Source organism: Asterias rubens, chromosome 15 (assembly GCF_902459465.1).
Source record: "Asterias rubens chromosome 15, eAstRub1.3, whole genome shotgun sequence".
Lineage (NCBI taxonomy): Eukaryota > Metazoa > Echinodermata > Asteroidea > Forcipulatida > Asteriidae > Asterias > Asterias rubens.
The window spans coordinates 5,730,188-5,758,100 of NC_047076.1; the positions used below are offsets into that span (position 1 = coordinate 5,730,188).

Genomic DNA, 27,913 nt, shown 5'->3' on the forward strand with positions numbered 1-27,913 from the left:
ATAGAGAGAGAGGTTTTTCCACCTGAAAACATGAAGCCTTACTGAAGCATCTGAAAGCACACAATTTTCCGCAACAATGGTATTTTATCTTTCATTATTTTCTTGCAAATACGATGATCAATTGAGTCAAAGTTTTCACCGATTTGTTGTTTTATGCATATGATGGGATACACCAAGTGTGGCTGCTTGGCTTTGACAATTACCAAAAGTGTACCGTCCTTTTAAGTCCTTGTTCAGACTGTGCTCTCATGCGTTAAAAAAGATCATCAGAGAAAATGTCATGGATTTGTTATAGGTAGCAAATCAAAGTACAGCTTTGAAAAGATATCTTTTAACTCAATAAGATTTTGGTTTATGCTGTTTTGTTGTGTCTTTGTGGGGGGGGAGAGCTTAATTAGCATACCTGTTCCTGTGTGTTTGAACTCTTTTAGTGCCAAGGTCGTACATGTACGATCTATTTTATATACTTAAAAAGTGCCACGAATCATACATGTATGTATACGATCCATAGTATACATATTAGTTGGTGTTACTCATACACCGATGTGTGCAAGTACTGTATACTGATTATTACTCAGTACTCTCCCAATGTCTGTGAAAAAGAAATCCCAGGCATATTATTCGGGTGATATTTGAACCCACAACCTTTGCTGATCTAGAGCAGATGTCTTACAAAGACTTTTCGTTATGACTGATGCAATCTCATATGTCATAATGTACAAGTTATCATGAAAGGGCAATATCACTCGAGGAATACCATTGACTGAAGGATGTTCAAAGGCAACAAAAAATAAGTGAGACACGAGATACAACAAGACTATCATTTATGTTCTCATCATGATTTGTCCACATCTGCCAGTTGGCTGGTACTCAGCGGTTTGCGGTATTTACACTGCATCCAGACTCTGTACATTGTTAGCTGGCGACCACGGTTGACCTGCAATCTGTGATCGACGATGTTCTGCACTTCATGAAGACCCGCTTTGGTAAAGAGAGTTCGGAGCTCATCTAGAAACGAGAGAACGTGATAAAACAATAATAATAATTAATGGGTTCTTGTGTAGTGCTTTATCACACCTAATGGGTGTATCGAAGCGCGCTTAGTATTATGTGGAGCTTTGTTTTGAAGTACGAGACCTATTCAATTACAGCACCAAGTAACGGTTTTACAAGGTGCTGTGGCGCAATATGCTGCCGATCTGGGGTCGATTTCACTAAGAGCTAAAATTGATCTTAACTGCAAATCAATCGCAGTTGCTAAGTTAAGTGTGACGCCACAATACAAATCGCTATGGTAATACAGACAATTTGTCTTGCGATGAATGCTATTGCTTTGTGAAATCAGCCCCTCAAACACTTGGGCGAGCCCCTTCTCTTTTTGATTATTGCACTGGGTTCTTTTACACACAATACACAACACAGTTTCATACTTATTTTTTCAGAAATTGACTCTCACCCCTGGGTCAATGCAGAATTCAATAATATTGATAATATCAAAGTCTTATATAGCGCACGTATCTACCAACAAAGTACTGGAGGCGCTTAGTATATATATACATTTATACAGGAAGAGAGGTTATTGAAAGTTATGAATTCTCTGAGACCCAATTATCTGGCACATTTAGCAGCCACAGCCAGTATAAGTCAATATATTTTTGGAACGGACTGATCAAATGCTATTTCTAATGGTTTATGATTGACCTACTGTACCTTGAGTGAAGAAATAGACCAGGGTTCCGTCACCTCTAGCATAAAAATGATCCGAGAGACAGCGACCTGCAACGAAAGGAGAGTTTTTGTTTGTTTTTACACACAGTTTACTGTTTTTAGTTTATGGATTTACTTATCGCTGTGAATTTTGTAAAGCCCTTTTCACACTCTGGTTTCTGCGTCGTGTGAAAGGTCGTGTTCAAGTTTGACCAACGTCCTTGGTCAAGACAACTGGCTCCCGAGACCAAGGACCCTGGTTTGACTTTGTCGCGTGAAAAGGGCTTAATAATTTTTAATAAATCGGAGACTAACTATGATTGATTCTGACCCCTACAAACCTGCAATTCTGTGCAGCGTGGAAAATATCGACTACACATGCGCTTGTAAACAACTGCCTCCTAAAGCGCAGTGTTGGGCTTCAACGCGCACACGAAGCACGCCCTCTGCCTTCCTAAGATGCAGAGTTGCAACACTGACCTTTCTTGAAGCGGAGCTGAGCCAGATCATATCTCCCGTAATCCCTCAGTAAGATCAGCCCGCCTGGCTTCAAACACCTCGCTAGTTTGTTGATAGACTTCTGCATCCTACAACGAGCAATAGAAGGACAAATTATAAAAGCAGTTTGCAGATTCCGTCGGCTCAAATTTTGAAAGAATTTGGGGTAGGATAAAGTAAAAATTACTAGAGCAGGATTCAAACCAAGGACGCAATACCTACGAGTGCAGAAACAAAATTGAAATCACATTAATATTTTTAACATTTTGAGAGTGATTTGAACCTGTCAGCTGGAAATTAACGTGCCGGTGCCCTGGGGAAAATCTGTCTCTCGTAAATTTTTTCCCGTATAGAAAATTAACATGAGCTGGAGGAGAACTCAAAACGGGGTAGCTTTGATCATGACGACACTCCCCCCTTTAAAGCCATTGGACACTATTGGTAATTACTCATAATAATTTTTAGCATCAAACCTCACTTGGTAACGAGTAATGGGGAGAGGTTGATAGTCAAATACATTCTGGGACACGGCTCCCTCTGAAGTGACGTTTTTTCGCAAAAGAATTAATTTTCCACGAATCTGATTTCGAGACCTCAGATTTAGAATTTTAGGTCTCGAAATCAAGCATCTGAAAGAGCAAAACTTCGTGTGACAAGGGTGGTTTTTCTTTCATAGTTATCTCGCAACTCCGACGACCAATCAAGCTCAAATTTTCACAGGTTTGTTATTTTATGCATATGTTGAGATACACCAAATGAGAAGACTTGTCTTTGACCATTACCAATATTGTCTAGTGTCTTTAAAAACCCATATTCTTCAAAATCTTCTGTGCAATTTCTTGATACATTTCTTTAGAGTACAACAATCTGCTCTTACTTTTCCGGATGAATGGCAGACAGGACAAATATGAGGATGATTGTGTCGAGACTACCCTCTGGAAAGGGCAAAGCTGCGCCGCTGTCTGTGACGTCGTACACAAAGGCATGACATCGCTTTGGGTTGAAGTCGGGATGTTGCTACAGGCAAAAATAAAGAAAGAATTTATGCAGACTATTTTACTTTCTTTACTATTTTGTCTTTGATACAAAATGTTTGGTAGAGTTGATTTGGGTAGCCCTGACCATTCTGAAATTTCATACACAATGAGAAAAGAAACGAGGCAAATTTCTGGAAGGGTTTTATTGGCAGCCACCTTCCAAAATTAAGTACCGTTTGAAACTTGAAATGAAAGAGATTTTCAACACTCTGTTTTTGATCATTTTTTTTCTTGAACTAGCCAATGACACCAATACGTGTGGTTAGTGTGCCGAGTAAATGTTGACAAGCAGAGGGTATTTTCGATGTGTATCTTGGCAAAAAAGGCAGACAAATCTGCCACAACCTTTTTTTTATAAATCAATTAGTAAAATAACATCTTTCTTCCCAATTATGTTGTTAAAAATTTTGACAAGCAAGCTGTTACCTTGACGATATCTATTGCCACACTGGAGAAGTCACACCCATAAACAAACAAACCTGGATCACTGAAAGATAAATGGGAAGGAAAAAAAACCGAAGGGAACATTATGAAACTTCAGTGTCACAGAGAAATGAGTATGTTTATGAAAAAGACAACAAAATTGTAGAAAATAAACACAACAGCATGACAGTAGTTTGGACAGCTGTAGTCCCCTTGCACTGGTGCCACATGTGGCTTCTGTCTGCTTATGGTTTGCCATTTTGGTAAAAACTGTGAGTGTCTTGAATAGCTTCGCTAGGTCAACCCCAACTTGCTTATCCGGGTGAGCCCCTGCTCATCCGGGTGAGTCCCTGACATGAGCATAATCGAACACCAACTTTCCAAAGCATTCACACCAATGCATCTTGAGACAGCAGACCTTCGTGTGCATGCATTGCTTTAAAGGAACTCTTTGCCTTGGATCGGACGAGTTGGTCTACGAAAAGCGTTTGAAACCAGTTGTTATGAAATGCATATGGTTAGAAAGATATTTTAAAAGTAGAATATAATGATCAACACAAGTATCACTCAAAATTGCACGGTTTTCATTTTACGTCGCGAAAGAACACGATCGGCCATTTATGGGAGTCAAAGTTTTTACTCCCATAAATGGCCGACCGTGTTTGTCGACGAGGTAAAACGAAAACCACGCAATTTCGATGCATATTTGTGTAGATCATTGTATTCTACTTTTACAACATCTTTCTAACCATATCGATTTTATAACAAACGGTTACAAACGCTTTTCAAAGACCAACTCGACCGATCCAAGGCAACGTGTTCCTTTAATAGTGCATGTGACATGGTATTTTGGCTAATAAACTCTAGTCTGGTAAGCTGAAGTTTATTGTGCTAAGCTATTTTTTGTGTTTAAACAACTCTATGAAAGAAGGCCCAGGGGATGCAATCTGCAAGCTTAAGGAATGGGTGCCGTACCTAACCCTACACTGGTACCAGACTGCAAAAAAAGTACCATACCTTCTGGGCTAACATTGGTTTCCTTGGTTTTCTCAGTTGGTGGTGATATGTGGTAACACCCATAGTTTGTGTACTGTGGATTTAGAGTCCACAGTCTCCTGTGGTATTCTGTGGCAAGAGCCTATTTGGTAGAAGAGTGCATCGATAGCACCGATTGAGCCTAAATTTTCACAGGTTTGTTATTTTATATAGAAGTTGTGATACACGAACTGTGGGCCTTGGACATTACTGTTTACCGAAAGTGTCCAGTGGCTTTAAAGGCAGTGGACACTATTGGTAATTACTCAAAATAATTATCAGCATAAAACCTTTCTTGGTAACAAGTAATGGGAGAGGTTGATAGTACAAAACGATGTGAGAAACGGCTCCCTCTGAAGTAATGTAGTTTTTGAGAAAGAAGTAATTTTCCACGAACTTGATTTCGAGACCTCAGATTTACAATTTGAGGTTCGAAATCAACCATCTGAAAGAACACGACTTTGTGTGACAAGGGTGTTTTTTCTTTCATTGTTATCTCGCAACTTCGACGACCGATTGAGCTCAATTTTTCACAGGTTTGTTATTTTATGCATATGTTGAGTTTCACCAACTGTGAAGGCTAGTCTTTGACAATTACCACTAGTGTCCAGTGTCTGCAAGCTTAGTTCGTACTTCCTGTGAATGCAAACGCATCACAAATTTTGACACTGCAGTGCTGTTTTCACAGCGAATGTTTTGCAGGAGTTGCGCGCAAGTCGTATCGCATTCCCAGGAAGCATAAAGAGGGCTTCAAACACCACAATCTCCTGTAGACTGCTGAGGCAAGAGCCAGTTGGGTATTAAAAGGGTACACAGGCCACCCATCTGGAGAAGGTCAACTACAATACTCACATATTGGACTGTAGAATCGGGAAGATGGTGTTGCCAACTCCACACCCCACCTCCAGGATCCGAGTCCTGGCATCCCAGCCAGGAAACCTCTCGCTGTCGGCAACATCTAGCCGATTGGTGGAGTCTCCACAAGTTCTCTCATTAACAGAACAATCAACAACATTCACTCCACTTTGAGAGTCTTGTATCACGCCTTCTTTAGTGGATCTACAAGCTATTTGACTCACGGGGACCGACTCAGAGTTTGCTGTAGCTCCACTTGAAATTGCCGCTCCTTCATTCTCCTTCCCGACACTTTCCGAGTTTCTTAACGGACTCACCGATTCCTCTGAACTTGGATCTGAATTGAGAATGGTAGGTTTTGCATCTGGGGCGGTCTGTACTAGTTCATCTTGCGAGGTCGTTGCCGATGTCTTAGCCAGCTCAGGGAACTCGGTGAAGAGCCAGTGACGATCCTTGAAGAAGCGATTCTGGTGCTGAGAATAGAAACCATCCCACTGGTTGTCGGCTTCTTTCTGCAGTTTCTCTAAATAAAAAATATTTCAAGTTTCAGAAAATTTCTCAAAAGTTTTCACCTGAAGGGTGTGTACTATATATCGATAAGATTGAAAATATAAATCTTCACAAATATAATAACAATAATAATAATAATAATGGGCATTTATAATGCGCCGGTATCCATCTTAAGATGCTCATGGCGCAGTGACACAAAAAACGGGAAAAAGTTATGAAGTCCTCATTAGATGAGTCTTGAGGGAAGTATTGAACAACGCCATTGATGGAGAAAGTTTAACACGATCCGGCAAGTCGTTCCTCAATGAAGGGGCAGCAGAAGTAAATGATCTTTCACCCCATGATGTTTTGACCAGGGGTTTCCTTAAAAGATAAACATAAAATGACACAGTACAACAGGCCTCAAAATAACCGACAGCACCCACAGGAATTGCCCTGTGCTTTGGCTGTGGTGCCCTTTGCAAAGTTCCAAAACAAATTTCCATTTTGCTGATAGACGTACCCCTCACTTGAGAGACATAGCTGTACCCCTTCAAGAGCAAAGTTCAAGGCCTGGTATAAAGATGGTCACGGCGGAAAAACTTCCCTTGAGGTATCTTTGCCGGAAATTCTACAGCCTTTGAGAAACTGAGCTTTTGAGCGTTTAAATGCACTGGACTCAAGCTCTGGCATTTCTGGCAGGAGTTGAGCACAAGTCAAATGATGTGAAATATTTGTTGCAAATTTGTGTCGTCAAAATTTGCATTGCTTTTACACTTGTGGGAAGTACATATATATATATGAACAAGTTTTTATTGGCAGATAAGTGCTTTATATAGGACTTTGTTGTTATTATTAAGTACCTTGCTGTTCCTGATTCATAAATTCACTAGAGTTGGCTTCCACCTTCTTCTGTGCATCCTGCATCTGCTCCTCGCTCCAAACGACGTTATCCCTGTATTCAAAGATGCAACGAAACAAGAGAATTGTGAAAATACTGGGTTGAGAATACCTTCTAGTCCGAGTCTGACAACTAGAAGTTTGAATCTGGTATTGAGATCTTAGAAGGTACATTGAAATAATTGCATTCCAGCTTTTGACAACCCCTCTGGAGCTTTTTGATTCCAAGGAGCTTTTGGGAACACTTTCATCAGCAATATCAGATTAAGAGTGAGGAGATCAAAGAGAACGACTTATTTTATTTGTGGAAAAAAGGGTTTGTCTACCTAGGCAGGCTTAAAAAGTCTGAATTAAGATAAAAGTTTGAAATTAGTTATAAGTGCCCTTTTTAGGCATCTGAAAGCACACAAATTTGTACAAGAAGGGTGTTTTTCAATTGAACACCCTTGTTGCACAAATTACATTATTCAATTTCCATTTCGATGACCAATTGGGTAAAAAATTTCATGTTGCATGTTGGGATAGGCCTACACAAAGTGAGTTGGTCTGCGATTGACCGATCCATTATACTCTGCCCCATGGTGTATTGACCAATCACAACCCATTGCACAACCAAAAGTCCATCATGCGTGCGCGCATGCTTGGCGCGCGCGGCAGAGTTGTGCAGAATGGCATTGGAGAGGCTCAAGTGTTCTTGCTCACACGTGCGCCTTGGGCGGAGCCTAATGGACTGGTGTATTATCAAAAGTGTCCAGTGCCAATAATGTTTAATCATGATTGTTTAATGATTAGAAAGGATCCCAGCCCCCCGGTTGGTTTTCAGACTTACCACAACTTGTGGTGTACGCCATCATAGTGCCTACAGGGGTAGGAAACCAGCGATTTTCTTTGAAAATGAACTTTGATTCGCCAACGAGGAATAGACAGCCATCCTAGTCTATGAATCAGTTTTTCAATTGATGCCATGATCTGCAGTATTGTGCGATTTTCAAAATTAATTCAAATTGTTTTTCTTTTTGGGAATACTGTTTTATCTTTCTTTATTTAAACAGAGAGTAAACACAAACAGTGTCATGGCAGTGGGGACCGCAACGATATAAGAGATGTTAAATTTGCATCGGGATAAAGAATATTGATTTTGGTTTTTACCCATTCTCTTATATCGTTGCGGTACCCGCTGCCAAAACGAATACCGGACACTTCGGCACCTTGCAAACTCGGCACCTGCAAGATCGGCACCTTGCAAACTAGGCACCTTCCATCTCGGCACCCACTCGGCACCAAGAATGTCGGCACCATACAAACTCGGCACCGGCCTTTTATTGACTAACAAACTCGGCACCAAGCAAAAATAAGAGTCAAGTGGTTAAAATCAAGTAAGGGGGCCATTAAATATTGTCAATGTTTAAAAATTTCGATTTCTTTTCGAATTAGTGGGTGAGTGGGTCAAAAGCCTCTTTTTCAAATATTTATTAATCGAAATTCACTTTTCCAAAAAAAAAAAAAATAAATAAAATAAAAAGCTAGATTGTTTTATTTGCATTCCATGGAGGTAGCAACTGCAGACCTAGCAAGTCTCACGCTTTCACGCAACGCAATCATTTTCTAACGCTTAGGGCGGGACAGGGAAAACAAATACGTGTAATAATGCTTCAGATTGCGTGAAGTTTTTCAGAATTATCAACTTGGGCTGGCATACAAAAAGAGCGTGAATTTGCAGATTGCACACCTTTTTGCTCTCTCACTAGATTCAGCTGATAATAATTATTCGGAATTCGTCAGAGCACAAAACGCGAATTGCGCACAAGTTTGTCCCAATCCGTTTAGCAAATTTGTTGAATGCGCCCCACGTGCATAGACTCGACACATCAGGTAGAAGTTATGAGCGGAGGATTGTGCACATCATTTTAGCCGGAAATTTATTTTCTTTGGGGAAATATTCTGACACAATCGTACCTCCACATTAACCAGAAACATCTCATGTGTACCTCATGTAAATGTGAAGTAAACTGGAAAGTTTTTTCATGCATTTTGAAGAAAAGTAATCCTCCACATAAACAAAATTCTGCACAATTTTTGTATTTAACATACGTGAAATTACACAATAAAAAAAGGTTTGATAATTAGTAGCTTTGTAAACGATGTTAATGGCAAAATCACTAGTTATGGGGGTTGATAATAATTCCGAACTTTCGAGAAACTTTGGACCCCCAGGAAATTTACTGTGGCGCCGCACCGAGTTCAATCATGGTTCAATGAATCTACAAGTTTTTAAAATGTTGTTTTACAATGTATGCTGATTGTGTCCATGTCGGTGAAAGTGTAGTCTTGGCCCAAGACTAGCTTGATTCTGGATAGTGTACTATACGCGGTTGAATCGCCAAAGCGCGTCCGCCACGGTAAGATTTAGTTAATTGGACGGCTTGAAATCTACTTGCCAGTGTAGTCTAGATTTCAAACCGTCCAATTAACTAAATTATACCGTGGCGGGCGCGCTTTGGCGATTCAACCGCGTGTAGTACACTATCCAGAATCAAGCACCATAGTCTTGGACCAAGACTAGTGAAAGTGCGGAGCAATTTTTTTATGATTTGGGTTTTGAACATTTTTAAAAAGGGTTTGTTTAATTTGGTTAATTGTTTTCAATGAAATTTTGCTTTTAACCGAGCGTGATTTGCCGATGAGGCGCCGGCCGTATGATCGGGGACTAATTTACCGACGGACCAGTCGCGACACTGGTTTCTAATCAAAGATCGTTTGGTGCACTGATCCTTTCAGTGTTATTTTTTCCGTCCCGTGCTAAACGTCGCTTCTACTTTCGGGTAAATTGTACAATAATTAAAATAAGTGTTATAAATAATAACTTATAACAGGATCAAACTTTTTATGGGACTGGGGGGCTGAAAATCACAGTGTGAAAAACTGGGTGCCGAGTTTGTATTTGTACATGTGCCGAGTTTGTGGGTGCCGAGTTTGCAAGGTGCCTAAGTTGTAAGTGGCGAGTTTGCAAGGTGCCGAGTTTGCAGGTGCCGAGTTTGCAAGGTGCCGAAGTGACCTGTACCCGCCAAAACATAGGATTTTGATTTGTTTCACAGGACTCGGGAAGTACTGAGTATACAGTGCTAACACACATCGGTGTATGGGTAAAAACCAAAATCAATATTCTTTATCCCCAATGCAAATTTAACATCTCTTATATTGTTGCGGTACTCGCTACCAAAACATAGGATTCAAACTGCCTCTAAGCTACCGGGCAACCTCAGTAGTCTAGTTAAAGACACTGCTCAAGAACTGCAGGGATTAGTCTTGACCCAAGTCGTCAGCGATCAATTTACACGAAGCGACATAATTCACTATCGTCTATGCGGTACCAAGAATTGACGTCTTGGGCCAAGACTATTCCGTTTTTAGGAAAGTGCCCTCTGTTGTCCATGTTTTACATGTGAAAAAGCAAGATGGCAGCCGACTGCTTTGCTGCTTCACAATCATTCTTTCACAAGAACAAAACTCAATTAAACGTTGTAAAAATAACCAAAATGTAACCCAAACTTATGAAAATTATCTTTTAGCTATTTACTTAACAGTTCTATACCTCTTTTGTGAATTTAAATGTATATTATTATTGGTTGAGTTGACGGCGAGTCGACGTCAAGACTCGTCAAACTCAAAGTCGTAGTAAAACTAGGTAGGACCCGCAACCCAGCCTGCGCATGCTGAAGAAGGAAAGATTTAATTTTTTTTTTTATGGCATAGACCTTTTCGCAAATACTGGGGCGCACGCGTAAAGCTTTCCGGAATTTGGTGCATTGTGGTCTAGCTGGTGATCAAATTGATCCATATCTATCCAACAATGCACCTCATTCAACAGTCTGCGCTTCTTGTGCAATGCAATGGTATTTGCGAAAATGTCTATTGATTGCCATTGACATTGCATTGCGATTGCCATTGTTGTTGTAATTGTTGGTTGGGTCTTAACCCTACAAAGTTTTGACAAGTTCTACACAAATACTACAAGTCGAGTTTAAATGCAAACACTGAGTAGAAATTACCAAGCATTGTGCTGGAAGACTTTATCGGAATCAGTCAGAAATCTGTTGCCAAACTGGGGTCTGCGGTCATCTTCTGTCGCACACATGGTTTCCTCTGTTTTCTCGGTGGCCATAATTGCAGGAGAAAGTGCGCCCTCTGTTGATCTTTTTTGTTGAGTGGAGAGGAAAACAAAAACTGACGCCCCTTTAGGCGTTAAATCACTCATTTTATTTACGTGGAGAAACTAAACATTGGGCGCTGTTTACGTTTTTTTCCCGTTTGATATTGTTTATTCTTTTGGGCGATTTTATTAGCCCACGTAATTAACAACTTCACTGAATAAAATTTTCTCGTCAAACAGTGCAGCTGGATCGTCCAAGACGCAATTTTCCGACAATTTTCAACGCCCAAATTCAAGATTTTTCCCGAATTTCTATTGAGCGAGAAGACCATGTCGTCACGCAGTGAATCTTACTACGGTGGCGGATGGTCAGATCAGCCCGGCCCGACCAGCGATCGCGACGATGATCGTGATCGAGGGGGGCGATTCGCAGGGTTCGCCGGTCGTGATCGGGACCGTGGAGGTGGCGACAGGGGCTCTGGGCGAGTCGACATGGATAAACCTCCAAATAGCCGGTGAATATTTACTTCGTTTAGATAGGGTGTGGCTTTTTAACACCTTTATTGTTTTATTTAGGAAAATATTGAAAGTCTATCTTATTTTGTGTAGCTAAGTCCAGTCTGATCGCTGGAAATATATGCCAAAAAAGGAGGGCAGAAAATAATGCAAATTAATGTTGCTTATTTTTATGTTAATTTATTATATTTTTGACCACACAGTTAATCATCATACAAAAATGAAGAAGGCTGCATTTTATGATTTTTGTAATTTGTTGGCCTACCTCCTTTCGATTTATAATTACTAAGAATATATTCCTTCTTGAACCCAAGAGACTAGTAGTAGTAGTACATAAGTAGAGGGGGAAAAGTGATCATAATAATAATAATAATAATAATAATAAACATTTATATAGCGCCAAATCCATTAAAAATGCTCCCAGGCGCTTTACAACAACAAAACATTTTAACCACAAAAAACTAAATAATTAAAAGATCCAAAATTAAAATCCATAAAGTATGATCATAAAACAATAAAGATACATGTACAAGTAAAAAGATGAATATAATCAATCAAACACATCGTCACTGCTGGAATCAACAATAACATGAATAACATGCTTCTAAAAATAAAAATTGCTCACTATTATTGCTAATGCAATGCTTTTTTGTTAGTTCTACCCCCTCCTATCCTACTCACGGTAGGGTGTTTTCCTTTCAATTAGAATGATTATATTTACACTTTACTTATGTAGTAAACTTTCCGTATCCTGCCACCACTTCTTCATATATACATATATGTACATTTAAAAAAAAAAGTAATATCTCATTTGAGTAAATTAATATTTCATGATCATATTGAACGAAAAAGTGGTGGCAGGATACAAAAACTTGTCCATTTATTTTACCATAATAAATTGATAGAGCATCATATATATTTTTCTTTTTTTTCTTTTCCAAATTAGACTTTTTATTGTCTGCGGGAGGAACCATACAGAGACTGAACTCAAGGAGCATTTTGAGCGATTTGGCACGATCGACGATGTCTGGCTTGTGAAGAACAGATCGACCAATGAGAGCAAGGGTGTGGCGTATATTAAATACGCCAAAGCGTCGGAGGCAGCAATCGCTATGGAGGAAACTGATAATAAGTGTATTGGGTCTGATCCTAAACCTCTAAAGGTATTGAAACTTGATGGGGCTCAAAGTCAAAGTTTTTGAATACTTAAGACTGATGATAACTGCAAAGTTTCAAATCCTACCCTGCTATCTACCTCTCAGATTGGCCCAATTTCATGGAGCTGCTTCAGTTTAAAAATATTGCTTAACAACTTTCTATTAAGCAAAAAATAAGTTGGTACACCAGTTGCAGTTGGTAAACAGTATGACATTGTTCTTAGCTGTAAATCCTTTTTCTGGTAAGCATACTATTTGTGCATAGCTACTTTCAGGCCCAATTTCCTCAAGACTGCACAGGGCTTGTATCTCAAAACATTGTTCCTAACCAGAGAGTTGTTTATATGATTAAAATCAAAATGAGTAGAACACAATCTTGTTTAATAGTTTCTCATTTAATTTTTTTATATTTTTAGAACAATCACCTAGAGAAGGTTTTTTAAATATTTGAAATGGGTAATAATACTCAAAGGAATTGAAGGATATTTGTAAATTAAAAGTGCAGTTTTAAGGTGTGTTACTACATGTAAGTATCTACCTGATTTATGTTTAAAAACTCCCTGATTGCAAGATGCAAATGTTGGCAGCTCTGCAATTGCACATTATAATTAATGTATCTATCAATTCTCGAAGGTGTTGATCGCAAACTCAAGACGCTCTGGGAGTAAACAGGACATTGATGGACAGAAAGAACTGATGCGTATCTTCATCATGGTCCCCAAGATCTACACAGACGATGATGTTCGGGAAAAATTCCAAGGTAAAATAAAAAGTTGTATGCGATTTTTCCCCCTGTGCTTAACAAATTTTTGCATTTATGACATTTATTTCATTTATTCATTCTGGTTGTGAAGCCAAGTTTCAGTTTTATATGTTCCATGGATGCGCAAAAAGCTTTTGTGCAACTGGGCAAAGTAACAAGTTACACAAGATCAAAGTTGTTTAACTTGTTTGGCATTTCAGGCAAAAATATTCCAAGACAAGTTTTCCACCTTGACCATCTTTTTACCACATGTATCTTAAGCAAGATATTTTTCCAAGCTTGGTAAAATTTTTTAATTTCCCTGTTTGTTTCTAATTTTACTTTGTGTTGTCACCCTCTCTATCTTCCTTTTTCACTCTGGATAGCTTATGGAGAAATCGACCACATCAATCTACTCAAAGACAGAAGGTCGGGAGAGAATAAGGGATTTGCTTACGTCAAATTCCGCAAAGTGTCCAGTGCAGCAGTCGCTATAGAGAGCTGTGATCGAGGTAACATTTCAAACTCCAACTCCAAAGAAGGATGACTAAGTGGTCTCTAGGTTCCCTCTCCATCCCTGTGTTTGTCACCAACTGATTCAGTTCAGTGAGCCCTTTTACGTGTACGCCGTCAACTCAGCAGGATCCTAAAGTGAGGACATTTAGGCCTTGATTGTTGGTGGAGTGCAGATCAGGCACAAAAGTGCTACCATAAATAAGACTTGAGTCACACACTCCCTACCCACTCCCAGTGGGTTTTAGGTTCAAACCCAACCTCGCTACCATGGGCAGGGCGCCGTACCACCTGCTAGCTCTGCGTACGTCTCTAACCCCAGGGAGCGAAACTCCGATCTGTGTTTGATTGGCTATCAAATACGCGCTATAAGCCAAAACGGGTGCGTATAAAGATGTACGTATTCACTTTTTTGTCACGCAACACTGAACGCCATGGCAAGTTTATGACTTTTATTACACACAGCGCATCCATGAGCGCATCCAGCCTTTGTTCAACTAACACCCAACACAGAACAGTCACACTTCCACCCACCTCCAGCTTATCTTGTTCCTATTCCTGCCTTTGCGCACCATCAAGCCAAGCCCAACTCCCAGCTATCTCCATAGGCAGAACTAACATGAGTCCAGCTTTCTCCTGAATTAGACTCTTAGAGCGTACTAATCAATTTCCAGATTCTTGCAAAGACCTCTTTTGAAATTAAACTGAGCATATTAGAAAATATAAATAACCAAATTTCAAGCCCCTGGTTAATAGTAAACCTTTTTCATTTCACTTTTGTTTCTCTTTTCAGGTTTCAAAGCGATCTTGGCTGAACCTAAGGGGCACCGGAATCGAGATGAACCCATACCCAGCCAGATGCACGAGTCGACTTTCACCGGCGGTGGTGGTTTCCGGCCAGACTCGGCCTTCGATCCCAGATCCAACTTTGCACCGCCGGCCGTGGGCGGTGGCTTCCATGCGTACGAACCGAACTCATATCACCATCCTGCGGCAGGTATGTTCTAAAGGTGTCACTAGGTGGCAGCAGACACTATGCATAAAGAAACACTGTTAACATAGGTTTTTTGGGGGACTTTGGCGCTAGCTGAGAATTGCCCATCTGTTTTCCCTGAAAGTGGAGATGCACAAATAAATACACATGCAGTGCCTCCTGGTTCTACTTGTAAGTTTAGACTCTACCTAGTCTGGTCCCCTGTCTTCATCTGCATGAGAAAGACAGGCACTGGCTTTACAGACCCAGTCATTTCATTGGATACAACAATTTCATTGGATAAGCGTGAAGTGACGTAAGCTTTCCAAATCTGTGTTTTGATTGGTCCAAGGTGATGTTTGTCAGCTCACTTTCAGTTGTCTGCATGTAATGGGCATTATGTACATGTGCATGCATATAATGTTGTTTTATATGTATACATGTACATGTACGTAAGATTTGACTGCAAATCTCCGTGTGAAATAAATGCCAGGTCAAAGGTGCTTTTGTAAGGATCCTGATATACACTCAAGGCAGATGTTCAGGTTAGAATGTACCCACCTCCACTGTTCATCCATCATAGTCATTATGTCGTTAGTCGTGAGTTTTGTTTTTAAGTTTTCTTATTTTTTCTTTGTTTCTCAACAGCAGTGACAGATCCGCAGATCTCTCCAAAGCTTTACGTTGTCGTCAACGGGAGTGTCACAGAGAATCAACTGAGGGCGCTGTTTGATCTGGTCCCCGGATTGGAGTACTGCGACCTGAGACAAGAAAGGGGGGACTTTGGGGTCAAAGGTACTATCCCTCTGAAAGCTCTGTCGCTTCAGGTCGTTAATTTCAATTTCATATAGATCTGTAATGATCACAAGTTAGTTAATTGTGAAATTCAAATCAATTTGATGTAAGTTGGTTGCCCTTAATATTTAACGAAAATGTCGCGTCCCCCGAATCTCTTACAAAGCCGCTTCCCAGGTTTTATCGTAAACTTGGGCATGATCCCTGGCTACTATACAGCAGTTACAGGTTGCTGGCTTCTGACTGGCACCCTCATGTAAAAATATTGACAATATTGGGAGACCGTCCACATAAGGCCAGCTCAGTTGGTAGAGAGTCCGCAATATAATCCGAATCACAGATTCAAACTGTACTCTAATCAATGTTTTGGGTTCCCCCGAAATTAGAAATAAAACTGTGATTTTGTTCTCTATACCTGTAGGAATTGCGTATGTACGTTACAGCACTGCAGTTTCAGCGGTCTACGCTAAGCAAAAGTTGGACCGGTTTGAGTACCCGCCTAGCTGCCCGCTGTCGGTGAAATTTGTTGAGGAGCCCGGGTCTCCCACCGACACTGTGTAAGTACAGCAGATCTTTGACACAACTGATTATTATTAGCACCTAACAATTCCCCAAATTGTCCATTGTTGAGATAGTAAGATTTCCCTGTTTCTATTCCCCCCCCCTTGTGCACCATTGAGCCAAGCCCAGTTACTTGTTAAATTCAGAGTACTTAAGCAGCATCTATCAACAGAGTCCAGCATTCTCCTGAAGACGATAAGAGCATACTGATCAAGACGTTGAGTTGTCAACCATCGGTTCTTTTCAGAACACACCTTCAATCTTCAAACGACAGCTCAAAACTCACCTCTTCAAACAAGCTTTTTAAATCCTGGACTTTTGACTTTGGGAACCTGAAAACCTTTAATGGCATTTTTTGTCAGATACTGTGCGCTTAATGTGCTTATTATTACTAAAAGCGAATTACAATTGGCGCTACTGCTAACCTCACCTAGTCACTGTTGAGATGTTTGAAGTAAACACATCTCTTTAAACAGGCATTTGTTTCAATGGTTTAATTATCGTTATTTTAGTTACCTTTTTAGGATGTTTTTTCTTAAATATTGCATTTGTATTATTGTATTCTATACCACATGTTCTAGATTTCTCTCAACTTAGGTTTACATTTTAATTTGTGTTGTTGTTATTGTATATTAATTAATGCTATTGTTTGTATTTTAGCGCCATGAGCACTTCTGTTGATTTGTGCGCTTTATAAGTTTTCATTATTATTAAAGCCATTTGTTGTTTCTCTACTTGGACAGACGAGCTCAGGTGCAGCAGGGCCAAGCACAATTACCTAGCTACACCATGGATCCGACCATGCTTCGGCTCCCAGCACAACAACCCCTCGTACACATCGACTCGTAAGTACTCTTTGTTTGTTTGTTTGTTTAGATAATCCTACAATATGTTCTGCGGCCTCAATGCCTCAGCCTCTTCATTTCTCACTGGCCTAATGTCCATCAAAGAACCTGTCAGTTTTCTGCATTCCTGTTCCCAAACTTCAATTTTGCGCATTCAAACAACCAAAAAACAGTTGGGGGGATCATGCCTTTTCTATCACTACTTCATTAGCCAATTCCCCAAATTTGCTTAAATCTCACCTTTTTATTAAAGCTTACTGTACGGGCTATGAGCAATTACTGCTGGATTGACGCCTTATAAATTTAACAATTGATTGATTGATGATCTTCCCATCAAGGGAACTCGGCAAACTCCCACAATGATATATTAACACCAAGCGAGCAATGAACAGCCAATCTCTCTCATACGAACATTGGATTAACGTTTATGATTATGAACTGCACAAATCAAGAAATTGCGATTCACTAACTAGACGACGATACTTATTCTAGTCAGTGTGAAATCCACGGTTAGCTTGGTAGGATTTGAACCCACAACCTTGTAATTGCAAGTCCTGCAGTCTAACCACTGGACCACGGTTAGCTTGGTAGGATTTGAACCTACAACCTTGTAGTTGCTAGTCCTGCAGTCTAACCACTGGACCACGGTTAGCTTGGTAGGATTTGAACCTACAACCTTGTAGTTGCAAGTCCTGCAGTCTAACCACTGGACCACGGTGACATACTGTACAGCATCAGTTTGAAAACATTATGGCTTGATTTTAAGATATTAGAAGAAAAAAAAAGATCTTCTAAAAATATCTTATGCCAAGGTTTTCTTCTGTAGATTGCAGTCAATTTTGTCAGTCAAGGTGTTTAAGTTTAGCACAATGGTACCAGATTTCTCATCACCTTGACGAAGACAGACTTGACCTTTCAACTCTGACCTTTTGATTCCTATTATATCAGTGAGTGCATGGAGAGACTGTTCATCGTTTGTAACCCCGTCGCACCGCCGCCGTCGGTTCTAACCGATATCTTCTGCCGATTCGGGAACCTGATAGAGTGCTACATGTTGAACAATCGGAACTTTGGCTATGCCAAGTATGCAGGTATGAATGTTAACCCCGATAGTATATCAATGGCAAGTAGTGTGTGAACTCTCCTGCTGATTGTCAATTTGAAACCCAAATCCATTCCACAAACTTACCATTTGTTGGCCTTTTTTATAATTAAATGGTTTGGGTACTACACAAAACACAACTGTCCACAGATTTACAATAAACTTACATGATTTAAAGATAATTATGGTAGAAAGCTTCCCTTGAAATATTAATTGCTGAGCTGCATTAGTTTTTGAGAGAAATGAGTGAAACAGTTTCACCAAAATAATCTTCTCAGTGAGGCGAAAATTATTTTAGCAAATTATTTTAGTATGTACAACGGATTGACGCAACTGTCCTGAAAACATTGCCCTGGTTTTTTTTTTAACTTTTGTTCTCAAAAACTTGACTGATAAAGCTGAAACTTCTACAGGTAGATTATATTACATACATCTTCAATCACAGTTTGTAGGGAATCATAAACTTGCTTTACAAAAGGTATCAAAACCCGTTAACACTATATTCTCAAATGAGATTACAAAATGGTGTACATTCTGAAACCCAACATTCAAAACATCAGTGCATCGTACTGACTTTTTTGTCTCCGGTAACCCCCGATATTTGTTGCGCAGATAAGAGTAGCGCCCTCAAGGCTATCGAGATGATTCACGGCCAAGAGGTATCGGGTATCCGCTTTAAGGTAATGGTGGCCGACCCGCAAACCAACGACACCCGCAAACGCCCTCGCACGACCTGATTTCATGCATGCCAATGGAGGTAAGTATGTAACGACTAGAAAATAAAGCGTGAACTTTTTCAAGCATGTACATTTTTTTATTATCTAGTCTTCTTTTTTATAACTTGTCTCTTTGTTTGAGATGCAACTATGCAAGTAGGTCTGATATAAGTGGTAAGTATCCATAAATGTTACTCCGACTTGATATTTTGTACTTAAAACGAACGCTGCAACTTTACTATTTAACAAAAAGACAGGAGACGTTTTGTTTGTGTGTGTGACGAGATTTCAACAACTCAACAAACGTACTTGCCTAATTACATTTCGAGCAACAAGACCCGTTGTATAAAGGAAGAATTTCTTGAAATACGAGCTCTGTGCAAATATAGCTTGGGCGACCTTCCTGACACTTCGAATAAATAAGTTCCTCTTAGACGCCATCTTTACAGGCAACTTGGCTTTTGGCCGCGTCAAGCATTCTGACTTTTCGACACAGCCAAGCGGTTCACACACCAATCATGCAAGGAGTTTGATCAAACTTCCACCTGATGTTCACGGTAGCTACACAAAACGCGTTGTTGTGTTTAAAATAATTTACAAGCTTGTAAAGATGGCCAACATACACATTGTTAGTTAACTTTACAAACTAATTTTTAAATACTTTTTACCACTGAGGTACGTGGCGTTTGTGAAGAACTCTTTTCATTTGACTTGATGTACTGACCTTTTGTATTCCTCTCCATACAGACAAGGGGACTGACTCACAAACCACAAGAAAATTTACAGATAAAAAAAAAACATTGACCTAACCTCTGACCTTCGGTACTGACCCTTCACCTCTGACCCCCCCAGAAACACTCCACGCACCAAAGATTGACCCCTGCCTGTGTTAGACATTTGACCCCTGACCCAATGACCCCTTCGGTTAACAACCAACTGACCCACGAGACAAGCTGCTTCTGGAGCCGTTATGTTTATGAGTCTTTGACCTTTGACACGAACAACCACGATGTGCTCGCCGTCTCACTGGAGGATTTACAAACAAAAAAACAGAAACAGGGATTTGTTCATGTGACATCTTCTCGAAGCCGACGCTGACTTTTAACGAGTGACAAAAGTGCATTGAACTGAAGAGTGGTTTGGACAAGATTTGAAGCGTGACAACTTCAAAGATGGAACTGTGGAAAGCAGGACAGAACTGACTCGAAGGAAGACTAGCAACAGAAGGGCGAGCGGTTTTTTTGACCTTTGACACTTCCACCAACTACTACAACCCAAGACGTTGCTGTTTTACAAACTGTCCGCAACACAACTTCAGTACCCTGGACACACGGAGACACCATCCCATGGACCATCGACGACAGAAAACAATTTTTACTGCAAACAATCTCTGACATCTGACCTGACCTTCAACAAGACTGCTGCAATTTTATAAGCGGGGATGTGACGACAACAGAAAGGCATTTTGACTTGAGCGTAGTAGGATAGACGAGGCAGTGACACCCAGGAAGGCAAGACCACCCTGGAACCATGGATCGTACCGGGTGACAGTGACAAAAGTGACAGTCACAGTTAACAACCGGGACATGTGACCTGGACACCAACGGTGACCTGAATACAAGCAACTGGGCCCAATTTTCCTAGAGCTGCTAACACGAACAAGTTTATCGGCCAGACACAAAATTAGCAGGGAGCCGGTTTCAAACAATATCCGAGGACAGTTTGGCTGGTGACGTGCTTATTTTTATGAAGCACTTTTTGTCTTTCTCTGCTTAGCAAATTTTCTTCGTGTAGCAGCTCTATGACCTTTGGCCCCTTTGGGTTTGACCTCAAACTGTGACCCACAGCTTGACTTAAAGACCTTTACACTTACTAAACTCTACTAACAGAAATGATGAACAGTTCTAAAGTGTATATACTGGTGTGAGTTTAGGATTAAGATGGCCCTTCCCAACAGACTTGCCCTAGCAAACAATGATCTGCTCAATTAATGCATATTCCAATGGTTAGCAAGGATTTTTTGCTTGCGCCTACATGCGTCATGTTGTGATGCTCTTTTCCCTTATTCAGCTAGCTCAGAAAATCAGCGCTTACCCTAAGCTGAAAATGATGACTGTATTTTTAAGCACAGAACTTACACAGTTAGCACAGAAATTTGGTGCTAAGCTAACCAGTAAGTGGAGAACGGTGACAGTAATCGCATAATTAAGCTGTTGGTAGAGCCATTCAGTTGGTAGTGGTGGTTAACTTGCTGAAGCCTTAACTTTTATCAGCAAAAAGTTTTGTGATTTCTGAAATTTTGGGAAGTGGCCATTTGGACCTTATATGACATCTCTAAATCTTTTATTCCACGAACAAACTTTAGGCAAAAGATATTTGTTATAAAATCTGCTTCAAGGTGCAATATTTTGGACTCCATGTTGAACTGACCAGAGACAAATCACCCACTTTGAATAGAATTGTTGTAATAATGCATTTTTATTTTGTGTTTTTGTAATTACTTTGGCATATCTTCGGTAAAGTGCTGTTTTTTCTTGCTTTGTACCTCATTGTTTATCCTTTTTGTGAAAAGATAACATTTGTTTTTAAAGTGGGAAAATTTACTTCTAAATGTTTTTTTTTTTAGTAGGACGTTGGAACATTCTTCTGTGTAACTTTTGAATTGGACAAGACAATTTGGGTGATTGGTAGACAATCTTAACTACCCTGACTTATCTAGGAAGTTTGCCAACTTGGTTTACTGACATGAATTTGGTACGTTTTATTCTTGTACAGTTTTTTCCCCTCGGTAAACGTCAACGATTTACAGGTTTTCTTTTGGGTAGCATTTGCTTTTTAAAGGTAACAAATGTTCAGTATTAAAAGATGATCATTTTACCAATTTCAATGTGGATGAAAAATGGAGAACAAACTCACAAATTTGTCAGTGAAGTTTCACCAGCTTCATCAGACTGGAAACTCATCAAAGCTGGTTAGTAACAATGTTTTTTTTTTTCAATTGCGTTTTTTACTGGTGGTATCTGTCTTGTGAGCACAATTGTTGAAGCTGGGCTTAGCTTTTAGCACCGACTTGCTTTTACAATGACAAAGGGAAAAACCAGAATTGAAGTGAGAGTTAAATTGATATTGATTGAAAATATCTGATTGGGGGAACTGAGTGTGCTGCCAGCTTGGGTTATTTCAATGGTGTTAGCTTCCCTCGATGCCTTCGTAGGCAAAGGTTATGAATCTACTTCTGTCACGTTGGTTGAGAGCATTGGGTGACTTTGGTGGTCACGAGGTGGCAGCAGTCTCACCATTGCCCAAATTCATGGCTTTGCTAACCACAGAATTATGCGATTACCTCCCGTAGAATTACGCGCTTTATAGTGTGGTGTATTTAAAGCGCAAACTTACTCAATAAGCAGAGCCATGCTATTGGACTCAGGGGGGGGGGGTTATACCCCTTGATCTTTGGAAATGCGCATGCATGAACTCTGGAAATTGTCCAAGCATGTCTGCTGCCACCTAGGGCTCTGAAGTGTGCCATCGTGTACAGCAAAGAGCAAGTTCGGATGAGCGAGCGAGTGTCTAGACTTGACCAGAAACTGTGACGTAGCTCTCGAATTGACCGAAGTTGACCATGCTCAGTGCATGGTTCAATAATGGGTGCGTTCGTTTAGCCGTGCTTGTGGAGTGGGTCACTTGGGGGCTGGGGTTAGGTGCATGACGTTACGGTGAGTGAGCATTTGTTTAGCTCTTGTCGGGGGCTCACCCGAGTGCCAATGCGGAGTCGACCCAGGGAAGCTTATCGAACGCACCCATAGTCAAACCTCCTTTTGCTCTATGGTTTCTGGTTAGTCTAGTCGGTCTAGTAGCCACCCAAACTTGCTCCTACTTGAATTGCACACACATCACATGAACATAGGTTTAAAATGCTGGACTCAAACTTATGTGCCCCCTGTAAATTTTAGTCTTATCTTTGTTACACTACTGAAATGGAGACGGACAACTTAAACCTGGTCTTGACATTAAACATTAGGACTGTGTGTTTTACCCCGTCTAATGACTTATGAACTTTGTTGTGTTCCTCACTTTGTTGGAATCTTACTTGATTGTCATGTTAACTTGGATTTGTGGTTAATTGGTGGGGGGGGGAGGGGTCCTATCTTGAGATATATGTTTTTCACGTAAAACTGGAATTGTTTTTGGTAATGTCCGATTAAAATACGTAAATAATGAGAGAAAACATTACAGTGTGTTACGTGTATGCTTTCATAGTAAATGTTTCACCAAGGAACTATCATAGAAGTTTTGCCAATGCCATTTCAGGTTCATAATGCTTGGCAGAACTAATTACTTGAGCTAGAATACTCTTGGTTCCAAGACCATGGTGTTTGCCTGTACACTCACAACCAACGTTCAGATCTATGTACACGGAAAACTGTATGTAATAAACAAACATAGAGGGCAGTGTAATTCTGTTCCCCGCAAGATGTCGGTGGTGAAGGAAGAGCCCTCTGTGTTTGTTCACTACAAGTTTGTACGGGTTGTGCAGGTTACTTGTTAAAATGAGAGTGCCTTAAGAACAGCTCTTAACATCCACTGGAGTCAACATATCACCAACAAAGTTCTATATGGGAACCTACCCAAACTCTCAGCAAAAATCAGACAGAGAAGGATGTGTTTTGCTGGCCACTGCTACAGGAACACAGACGAACCAATGTCCAATATTGTTCTGTGGACGCCTAAGCATGGGAGGAGGAAACCTGGTAGACCAGCACTAACTTGCACAGACATTTTTAAAGTGGACACAGGACTTGAATCAGCCGATTTCAAGTCGGAAATGGGGGACAAAAAGGCTTGGGGAACCATCGTGATTCGAGGACATCACTTGACTTAAGCAAACAAGCAAGCAAACACAAAAACGGTCGTTGAAGCCATTATACACTTTCGGTACAGAAAAAAAAGAAAAAAGTCCACAGATTTACAAATAACTTACAGGGTTCACAGAAGGTAATGGTGAAACACTTCTTTTGAAATACTATTCAGTGAAATGCTTTACTTTTTGAGAAAACATTAGCGATAGCGAGAATTACGTATTTATTTTAAATACATGTCATGACACGGCGAAACCTGCGGAAACAAGGGTGGGTTTTCCCGTTATTTTCTCCCAACTCCGATGACCGATTGAGCCTAAATTTTCACAGGTTTGTTATTTTATATATAAGTTGTGATACATGATATAAGTGTGGGCCTTTGGACATCAGTGTTTACCGAAAGTGTCCAATGGCTTTAAGCAGCTCAAAACAGATGGACACTGTATAAGAGACAAAGAGACAAAGAGGCAAACCAAGTAGGCATTGGATGGAGAACATCAAAGCATTTTTGGAAGCGTCACTTGGATGCGACAAGGTGGAATAATCAAGGTGGAATGGTGATGAAGACGCCTTCCGTCTGTAGTGGAGCAACACAGGCAAGATAGACAGATGTAGACAGCTCTATAGAATTGGGGATTGGTTGCCAAAAGGAGGAAATTCTCTAAATTTTATGTGAACAAAAATGTGCCCATTATATCAGTGTTTGACAAAACAAGTAAAAAAAAAACTCAAATTATATTCCAATGTTGTTGTTTTTTTTCGGGTCTTTTAATTTTTACATTTTTCAGCCACACAAGTGGTATACAAAATACATGGCCAACATTGTATACTGACTACAGTACATCGGAAACAACATGCCTGTTCCCATAGCAACAACTCATTCAAACAACGAGGGAACCGTTTAAACAAAACTGATGCACACACATCAAACTCGTAATACTGGACGAACCACAGCTCATCTCAGTCAATGTTTTACACAAATGATACAATCATATTTTCATAACATACTACATGTATATGCTTTTTTTTGTTATATTGTTCTCTTCACATAGCAGAGGCGCATTATTAAAAATGTATCTACAAGGTTTTTAAGTAAGTTTACTCTTTCTTTTTTTTTTACATCAACTTCACAGCAAATTATTATCTAAGTATGTTTTTGATTGTCACTAACATTTTAAAAATAGTGAGTAATGCTGATCATTTGTTAATGTTTTAGTTTTTTCACCCTTTTAAATTTTAGACTTTTTAAGCTGAAACTTATTTTAAAAAAACTAGTGGGCCATCGTCTTTATTTCATTACTTTAAACCATGGAGATTGTAAGCAAGTCTGCTTCCCAGATGTGAACTGGTTTGCTGCAGTTTGTATCAGCTGCCACTAGAGGGCGCAATTAACAAGGTAGCACAAAAAAATCATGCTGAGCAGAAACAGGTTACCAGCCAAAATGCCATCAAGTTCACATTTCTTCAACTGGTAAACCACGCTAAGCAGTTCTTTCTGCTAAACAGCTTCGTGACATTAGGCCCAGTTTACTTGTTTGTCGACCCGGTTAGTCAAGGACTTCTCTTTGTTCTCCCATTGTTTGGACCTCGTTTTTGTAACGTCACAGGCACAAGTTGGTTAAGTGAAAGGGCGTCCTCACCGTGTCAAAACACATGGATCCCTTTTGTTAACATCTTTAATTTCAACAATTGACAACCATCACCTCTGACCAAACAAAACACAGATGAGGAAAGCTTACGTCACTGCACGAATTATTGTATCAAATGAAATCATTGAGTCTGTAAAAACTAGTGCCTGTTTTTGTCCTCTTTGTCCCCTGAGGACAAAGACGGGGGAACAAGTCTACAATTAGAAGCACTCACATTACATGAAATTTTTATGCTGCGACATTGTTTTTGTACCTTCGTATGCTGAAAGTTCGAAAAACTCAATTGGAAACCTACAAAGAATTTCACAAAAAGGAAACAAACCAAAAAACAACTTTGTTTTTCCGTGACAGACTTGTGCAGATATTGTTTTGAAGTAATGTAATGAACTTTAGGTAACAACGGACACTATTGGTAATTGTCAAAGACAAGTCACTTGGTATATCTCAACATATGCACAAAATAACAAACCTGTGAAAAATTGAACTCAATTGGTCGTCGAAGTTGCAAGATAATAATGGAAGAAAAAACGCCCTTGTCACATGAAGTTGTGTGCTTTCAATGCTTGATTTCAGGACCTCAAAATCTAATTCTGAGGTCTCGAAATCAAATTTGTGGAAAATTACTTCTTTCTCGAAAACCACGTTACTTCAGGGAGAGCTGTTTCTCACAATGCTTTATACTGTTAACAGCTCTCCATTGCTTGTTACCAAGTAAGTTTTTATGCTAATAATCATTTTAAGTAATAACCAATAGTGTCCACTGCCTTTAAAAGCAACTTTTGGCTCATTTTTAAAACAACTCTTGCGACTTGACAAAAATAACACGAGGTAAAACAAATTCCAAGTGAAACATTTTGATCACTTTTTTTTCTAGTCAATGCTTAAAATGAAAAGGCCTACCACTATTTCAAAACCCTGTCTTCCGTCACGACAATTCACAACATTAACTTGAATGTTTTTGAAAACGTAATACTTTACAAGATTACAAGGGAGAAGAAAAAGAAAAAAAAAGAGAACAAACGCAATTCTTAAAGACTATAACATACTGAAGAAATCTTGTAAAAGCTGTTGTAACGACGACAATGAATAGACAGACAGGAATAAAAAAACAGAAAACTAAGGACTTGCATAACAAACTGAAATCAATTAAAAACAACGAATTCCTGGCAATAGAAGAAAACAAGTTTTTACGTGGAAACCAACGCTTAAGTAGGTACCAACTTTACTTCAAATAATAACGTTTATTACTTAACATCACACCCCCCCCCCACACACACACACACGCACACAAATCAAATATTTCACTTTTGTTAAAATATATTTCTGCAAGAACAAAGCCCAATGATTGATTTTGCACGTTGTACCATAATCACAAAAAGTTTAAAATAATAATTGTACAGATCGAACATGAAGACGGCACCATAATTTTCTCATTTTAAAACAAAGAGCACTTATATATCATGCAAAAGACAGCCGTTCCCACTTTCATAAGCCTGTAAGCGCAACTTTGCTCAATAACAAATTCATACAGTTGCTTTAAGAACAAGCAAACTGCTTACCAGAATAAGGTTACTAGCTCAAATACCACATGTAACATCTGTGATTGGTATCCCCCTTGTTTCTTCGCTTAGCAGAAAATGTTCAAGCACCATTGTCCCCTTTAAGAAGCTCTTAGAAATTTGTCCCCTGTTTTACCAGCTGAACATGCCATGTAAAGTCAATTGCTTGCGGCAGGTTCCAAAGCCCTTTTCACTGAAAAAGCAACTTGCGTTGTTAATTTTTCCCCGCTTATCGCCAATGCACAAATCACAATTCCAAAGTGAGATTTATAAATGAAAACCAAACCCCGGCCAAAATTTAAAGAGCCACTCTTATGCGTAAAAACAAATAGCCACGCACAAAACCATTCTGCTAAACCAGGAAGATGGTTACCAGCTAAAACTGCACGTGACAGATACCAGTTGTAACTGGTTCCCCACTCATCTTTTACTCAGCTGGAACTTGCAGCATTTTCTGTACAAGCACCTCAACGAAAAGCGGGGCAGGCTTTGCATGAAAGCTACGGCTTGCGATATTAACCCCCAACAAACCACCATTCTCCGCTGGCCAAATGCCAGATAAAACTCGCAAGTGATCCGGCTGGCTAGTTCGGTGTAGAAAAACATCCATATTTCATTTCAAATAATGGACCGGAGAAAAAGCTGGTGGCCTAGTGGAACAACAAGCTAACTGGTCCTGTTGACCAGTCACTGACAAAGTTACGGGCAAACCCTTCAAATCTCAACAGGGGACAACAGACAACAGTTCAATTAACAACCTCCACATTAGACTGCAGGACTTGCAATCACAAGGTTGTGGGTTCGAATCCCCCAGCTAAACGCTGATTTCACA

The 27,913-nt window shown here is 39.9% G+C and overlaps 2 protein-coding genes across 5 annotated transcripts; one reads left to right on the forward strand and one right to left on the reverse strand.

The window, feature by feature from the left end:
* Positions 1–138: 138 nt before the first annotated feature.
* LOC117300388 (tRNA N(3)-methylcytidine methyltransferase METTL2-like) lies at positions 139–11,118 on the reverse strand. 2 transcript variants are annotated; one of them, XM_033784169.1, is made up of 9 exons: positions 10,994–11,080; positions 7,774–7,913; positions 6,908–6,999; positions 5,553–6,078; positions 3,669–3,729; positions 3,083–3,222; positions 2,188–2,294; positions 1,711–1,776; positions 139–1,008 (listed from the first exon to the last, which is right to left on the reverse strand). In XM_033784169.1, the coding sequence occupies exons 2-9, from the start codon at positions 7,908–7,910 to the stop codon at positions 836–838; spliced, it is 1,302 nt and encodes a 433-aa protein (XP_033640060.1). In that variant the 5' UTR covers positions 7,911–7,913; positions 10,994–11,080; the 3' UTR covers positions 139–835. The 2 variants fall into 2 exon arrangements, with proteins under 2 accessions (XP_033640060.1, XP_033640061.1); XM_033784170.1 differs by lacking the exon at positions 7,774–7,913 and having other exon boundaries at positions 10,994–11,118.
* A 192-nt stretch (positions 11,119–11,310) lies between these two features.
* Positions 11,311–23,242, forward strand: LOC117299965 (RNA-binding protein 45-like). 3 transcript variants are annotated; one of them, XM_033783593.1, is made up of 11 exons: positions 11,311–11,609; positions 12,557–12,773; positions 13,401–13,527; positions 13,896–14,021; positions 14,816–15,019; positions 15,644–15,790; positions 16,212–16,347; positions 17,095–17,196; positions 18,145–18,287; positions 18,911–19,055; positions 19,762–23,242. In XM_033783593.1, the coding sequence occupies exons 1-10, from the start codon at positions 11,425–11,427 to the stop codon at positions 19,033–19,035; spliced, it is 1,512 nt and encodes a 503-aa protein (XP_033639484.1). In that variant the 5' UTR covers positions 11,311–11,424; the 3' UTR covers positions 19,036–19,055; positions 19,762–23,242. The 3 variants fall into 3 exon arrangements, with proteins under 3 accessions (XP_033639484.1, XP_033639483.1, XP_033639485.1); XM_033783592.1 differs by having other exon boundaries at positions 18,911–23,242; XM_033783594.1 differs by having other exon boundaries at positions 15,647–15,790; positions 18,911–23,242.
* Positions 23,243–27,913: the final 4,671 nt, after the last annotated feature.